At 33.8% G+C, this 6,556-nt stretch overlaps 1 protein-coding gene across 1 annotated transcript; it reads right to left on the bottom strand.

The window, feature by feature from the left end:
• Nucleotides 1-282: 282 nt before the first annotated feature.
• LOC138141314 (uncharacterized) lies at nt 283-1,833 on the bottom strand. The gene is made up of 3 exons (XM_069062047.1): nt 1,680-1,833; nt 767-1,628; nt 283-611 (listed from the first exon to the last, which is right to left on the bottom strand). Exons 1-3 carry the CDS (start codon nt 1,800-1,802, stop codon nt 364-366), a joined length of 1,233 nt encoding a protein of 410 aa, XP_068918148.1. The 5' UTR covers nt 1,803-1,833; the 3' UTR covers nt 283-363.
• Between the last annotated feature and the right edge of the window lie 4,723 nt (nt 1,834-6,556).

Below are 6,556 nucleotides of genomic sequence, written 5' to 3'. Positions count from 1 at the left end.
GCCAATTGGAAGCTGCTATTTAAAATACGCGGGCACTAGGGGGCGGTTTTATTACTATATCTGTTGGTTGGCCCAAGTATAGGTACCAATTCTGGGTAAGTAACGGGTTGGATTTGAATAGCCCTACAAAGTTAAATATCTGAATATAAAAAACTAGAATTTAAGGTGCTAGTGGTAGACTATTATACCCTGAGTGCCAAGACCCGAAGACTATAAACATAGTCTTCTCATTCTCTATCTTTCATATTAAAACAAACTTCAGATGATGTGTATTTCCTCCAATTAATTATTAGAAAATGTTACCTTTTTTATTGAAAGTTTTATTGTACAAGTAATAAGTGTAATCAACTTTATTATCTAGTTTTAATAACCGTCTCTCGGTGAGTTGTAAATTCTCTGAATCCCAACGTCTTCTGTAGTTAGAATTGGACTAGTAGGTAAATTCTCAAAACTTTCACTTGCTCCTCCAGATTCTTCTGTTTTGCCGGTTAACCAAATATCAGAGTTTGCTGCTTTTGAAGCGAATACGGTATGAGAATTTTCTACAGCTGCCATCGAAAACGTTTTTGTGTCAGTATTAGGTGAACCTATGCGACGGTCATCATTAGGACCTATATTAAAAATATGATTAGATCTAATATGTCATGTAATGCATTTGTATTAAAACACTTTTTCAAATTTTGGAGGATATGTTATTATTTTAATCAGCAAAATTTTTTAAGAATAACGTCATTCTAAGCGTGAGAGCTATTGCTAATTAAATTACCTAAAACGATGCTTTGGTCTGCCCCCTGAGTAAGAACTTGATCACTGTTAAGTGGATTTGCGGGTATTTCGGTTTTATCAGTTGCAACGCCAGTTTTTACATGCAAAACTGCATCTTGAGCTTCCTTCTGTGTTTTATATTTAATAAAGTAAACTTCGGGTTTTGACGGTGGTGTCGGTACAGGAGTTGGAATAATAATTTGTTGTCTTTCAGGTTTTTTCACTAAAACGTAAACAATTGTTTTTTCTTCATTTTGTGGTTGAACAGGAATTTGAACACGAGTAGAATCTTCAAACGAAGGTGCTTTAATGAATACAATATTCACATTCTTTTTTCGAGGTGTGGGAGGAAGGCTAATTCGGGAAGTTGGTTCATCTGGTTCCTCCGGAGCAGCAAAAAAGTAAAAATGTTTTTGCACTTCACTTCTTTGTGAATCCTGTGTTGGCAAATTTAATTTTGAATTTAGGAAAACATTCTCTACAGTTGGGTTACTACTTAGAGAATTAACTGAGTGACTAATTGTAGGAACTTCAGGAACGAATGCTGTCGGAGATGGTGTTTTAGTTGGTGAATAGGAATTTAAGGTTGTAGTTAATGTAGGTAATATTTTGTTGCCTAATATATCTTGATCGTCGGTAAAGGAAGTGTATTGATGTACAGGAGTTTTAAGTATAGGGGAAGGTATTGGTACACCAACATTTCCGTTTGAAAAATCATGGTCTTTAACATGATAATAGTGTCTGTCGTTGTTCAATATACCAACTGAACCAATTGGTACTTCATAACTTGAGACGGGCACCTTATGTTGATAACCAAGATGGACATCACAATTAATAAAATTAACAGCCACGAAAATTAGCAGCTAAAAAGTTTAATAGCTCTATAAAACATCGTTAAACCTAATGTTACTTACCACAAGAGTCTTCATCTTACGCAACACGTCTGATCCATAATAAATACATTTAAATATATTTATAATTGATTCTCCCCACTTTATGTCTGAAAACATCCTTATAACAAGGACACATATACTCATCAGAATGATAGGTTAACATCATTTAAATAAATAAATAAGAAACACACTAAAATTCTTAACCTTGTGTTTAGATATTAAATAAGCTAGCTATCACAAACGATTACCTCACAGTCGCAGATATTCTCTTAATTCACTAAATTCTACGTAGAGCAAGTAGTACCTAGCGCACGTAAAATTTGAAATACATCCTTCAAGCAGTAACATTTTTGCCCTGAAATTATGATCTAATTAATGTACCTATTCTAGTGCATTTTGCAGTGATCGGTTACAAGCCTATAATTTAAAATCTCCCAATCTCTCGCTGGACGAAGTTTAGTGCGTTTTTAAGTAGTCGTAAAATATTAGTTAAAAATGTTTAATAGAATCTATGTTCTTTTTTGTATTGTGCGTTCATGTAAATTTATCCTCAAAGTTGGCGTTGAAGAGTCGATTGTAAACGCACCACTCCTGTAAAACTAAAAACGTAATATTTAAACAGCTAATGCGTAATCCGTATAGTGCGTTCACAATCGACTCTTCAACGCTAACTTTGAGGATAAATTTAAATGAACACACGATATAAGATATAGACTTTCTTGTTACACGAACTGCGGCAATATTTAAAAACATTCTATTTATCTCAAAAATCTGCCAATATTTCTTTTTTTATCATTGGAAACAAGAAAGGACAATCAAGGCCATGCAGCCATATGTTAAATGAGGTAAAACCATCATAAAATCACTTCTTGGAAATGCTGGAAATAATGAAGTAAATAATTGCAAACCTGATCACAATCATTCAAAATCATTATACCACTGGCTAGTAAAAAACATAGTTAAAATCTTTTTTAATATTTAAAATAAATGAGATCAAAGCTGCACCCTTTAAGCTCCCATATCTTTAAATCTAAAGTACATATATATTATTTATTTATTATTTTATTTATTAACTTGAGTCAACGACATTGCTCCATTGAGTTGTTTCGTGAATTTTGGGGCACCCGGTATATACAGAGTGTATCTGAAATACGTGAGTTAATTTTAACCAGTGGAAGAAATCGCCAATTTAGGAAATATTTTTCTATAACATTTTGCACAGTTTGCAAACGTTTTCCAAGATTTTTAACTCCCAGTTTTTACCAAACGAGTAGTTTTATGTGATTCATTAGTTTCAATTTTTTTGTAACCATGAGATTTTTTTTTTGTTTAACAATGTAACTTTTTTGACAACGCTCCGTTTCAATCATGACAGAAAATTTTAACCCTTACTCAGAGGCGGTTATTCATTTTGTTGGCTAATTTATTCCAAATTTTAAATCCATTTGTAACGCCCTTTCGTAAAAAATTCAAATAGAAAAAACGTTTCGTTTAAGAAACTCTGTTTTAAAATTAACACGCTCATTTGAGATACAGCCTGTATACAAGTGTCCCCAAAAAAGAAGACGAGTCCTTATAACTCCCTTATTTATTGAAGTATTTAAATTAAATCGTCGTGAATAGGCTGCAAAAGGGCCTAATAAATTCACATATAGCCCCAAGAGCTTCAAGGCTAAACTGTCAAAATATAGTTAAAAAAACGCTACTATCGTCTACGCTCCAACTGCGCTCCATTTTGCGTTACATTTCTGCACAATCCCATATGCTATTATTTGTCATTTGTTTTTCCAGCTAACTTAATTTGGTTTTTACATTGTGCATTTTGATTTTTGATAAGTTCTCGCTTAGCGCTCGTCATTTGTTTCAAAAGGTAGTGTTACTTTTTTAAATTTTTTCTTATTTTAGTTTATACCGGGATATCAAAAATTATCTTGGTCAAAGGTGGTTGTGGATTTTCAAATAATTGTTGAAGCGCATTTGTGTTTGTATCAATCATTTTTTGAATGTCAAAATCTGTCAAATAGTTTTATTTTTTATTTTTTCCCACACTGCAGTAATGCCGAAGGATTTTTAAGCATGCCTTACAAATTGTGTTGGTGTGTTTCGTTCGTATAGAAATCGCCTCACGAAATAAATTCAGACGGACGTTTTCCAATCCATGAGCACCTTTGACCAGATAATTTTTGATATCCCAGTACTTGTGATACTTTGTTGTTTTCAGAATGAAAATCTCTTTCAAAATTACTAAAAAAAGTATGTGTCCGCATTTGAAAATAGTAATTTATAATACGAGTTTTATAAGACCCCATTTTGTCGCACGGCGAGCGCAGCGAGAGTGCTATACTTAAAGGAAACAAGTGTGACAAAATGGCTTATAAAACGACTGTAATACAATATTTTTTCTATTTTGCCCCTATTTTAAATTTTAAATTTAAAAAAAAGTTCAAAACAATGCTAGGAAAATTAATTTGGCGGATATAAAGGATTCGTAACACTGGTAACTAGACGAACAATTGCAAGTTTTGAATTTTAAGTGTCGTAAAGTGCAATGATCAGTTGATCACGTAGCAACTATTCACTGTGAGCCGCTACCATTACATTAAAAATGTAAGTAAATGTCTCTGAAACCGGTATCGAAAAGAACTCTTTTTCGAAACAAGTTTGAGTGTTATAATGACTGTGTTAAAGGTGCAAAATAAAATAAAAACATTGAAATTTAGTAGACCATTTAATGGCCGAATCACAACCATTTAATTTGGCGTATAGAGAATTAAAATCCTTCGATAAATAAGGGAGTTATGGACTCGTCTTTTTTTTGGGGCACCTGAAATTCAAAATATTCAGTGATCTTAAATTGTTGTTAAATGAAGTGCGATTTTGAAAGTTTTTATGTCATTCGAGGTTTTGTTTCATTTTTATCGTGTACATTTTTTGAGTTTCTCATTAATTGAGTTTCTCATTAATTTCAGCGAGATACACACAAATTATTCAGTTATATGACGTCACAGACGAATTCTCTTGAATATTTGTGTTGACAATTTAATTCATGTATAAAAAATCTCATAAGGCGCTGTGATTTTGTCACTTTGACAGCGGCTAAAAGTTTGCCCTAACTTTTACCCGGCAAAAACACTCGATTTATAGATTGACGTCCCTACGTACGACGCAACCGCTTACGCTGCCGCCGGGAACCATCGTAAACGAATTACACCGTTTATAAATTCACGTATGCGTTTTCCGTAAACGTTGTCCCGCAAGCGTACGCGAGAAAGTTGGTCATGTTTCAACTTTGGCGTCAACGTCTAACGTCAGCACTTCAATTTGACCAATTACAAGCCAGAAAATGCACACAGTTGGACTTGCGTAATCACAAACAGAAGTTGACAGATGACATAAGTGTTTTTTTTGCTCGTTGATCGTGTTTTGGGCGTTTTCCACCGCCTTATCCTACTTACGTTTGTTCCAGCACAATGAGCTGCATCTAATACCGTGACAATTATTTAGATCAAAGAAGGAGTTGGCCGTGTGTCGACAGGGATGGAAGTATTTCTGGTTGCGTGTACCCGTTACGATTTAAATTTCGACATTTTTTCCGAAACTCGGCCAAACAGGCAATAACGCTGTATGTTCATTCTTCGTTATTGAAAACACCATTACGAAAGTACGATTAATCTTTTATGTCCTGAAGTACAAATACAAAATTTGTGTCTTGGTCGACCATCACTGATTTTTTGACTTTTTCTTTTGCGCTTGCGTACCGAATGCGACAGGCCAATTTATAAAATGGTCTGTTGTCGACTATGACACGTCAACGTCAGCGGTACTGTCAACGTTTGCGTCATACGTACGGACGTCAATCTATAAATCGAGCTTAGGTAACTTATACCTACCTTTAGTTGCTATGCATCTAATACCTTTAATACCAAATAAAAAAATTAAATTTGTATTGCTCGTTCATTAAATTGTCTCGCCGAATTACACTCGAGGTTTCATTTAGTCAGGAAATAGTTATTTATGCAACAAGTGAGTAAAGTAATACTTACTTTTTTTTACGAGAAGGAAAAGTTGCCGCTCGAGCGAAGCGAGTGCGCAAATCCGCAGAATAAAAAAAAGATACTTTACTAACGAGTTGCATACAAAAATTTTTTGTCGCCTGTAAGTTTAGATAACAACTTTTTCGACACTCAAAATTTGAAAATTTTCTCCTGTGTGAACCCGTGGACCTTTAAAACGCTCGTTTTACTGGCGTTTTAAATTGGCCCAATCATGCCAAAAAACTCCCAATTTATATACAAACTCGTTAAAAAAACTACTAATTATGAATCAAGAATTTTATAATTGCGTTAAAAAATGATACGCTACGACACTTTTTTTAACGCAAAATGCGTGCAAAAATTAACCGCTATGGCACTTTTTTTAACGCTTCTTGACCGATTCAAAAATCACATATTTTATGAACACAAACGAATGGAAAAACTTGCACTTTTATATCAACGTTACAATTCATAAGTAAACAATGACTGCCGAAACACTTTCATCGTTAAACATAAAGCGAGGAGCTATAAAGCGCAAATTAACATTGGCTCAAAATGCTTTGCCAGATTTATCATGTTTAATGGAAATTCAAGAACGGTTAACAAAATTAAGACCGATTTATGATGAGTTTTTTGAAATTCAAATGCAGATTGAAGATATAGAAATCTCTCTTAATCAAACTTCTACTGCAGATCAAGGTACGACTTTTGATAAGGACTACCACAGTGTTTTGTCAAAATTACGCACTTTGGAAGCCCAACATAAACCACAAAGTCAACAAACAACAGTTGCAAATTCAAATTCAAATGAAGTAAATCAAAAATCAGTTCCAGTCAAATTACCAGAATTAACATTACCGTCCT

This window comes from Tenebrio molitor, chromosome 1, assembly GCF_963966145.1.
Source record: "Tenebrio molitor chromosome 1, icTenMoli1.1, whole genome shotgun sequence".
In the NCBI taxonomy this organism is placed as follows: Eukaryota; Metazoa; Arthropoda; class Insecta; order Coleoptera; family Tenebrionidae; genus Tenebrio; species Tenebrio molitor.
This window is presented reverse-complemented; position numbering and strand designations above follow the sequence as displayed.

Coding starts and splice junctions, on each gene's coding strand:
- LOC138141314 (XM_069062047.1), bottom strand. CDS start 1,802: ATGAGTATATGTGTCCTTGTTATAAGGATGTTTTCAGACATAAAGTGG. Junction 1,629..1,679: donor GTAAGATGAAGACTCTTGTG/GTAAGTAACATT, acceptor TAAACTTTTTAG/CTGCTAATTTTCGTGGCTGT. Junction 612..766: donor AGACCAAAGCATCGTTTTAG/GTAATTTAATTA, acceptor TTTTTAATATAG/GTCCTAATGATGACCGTCGC.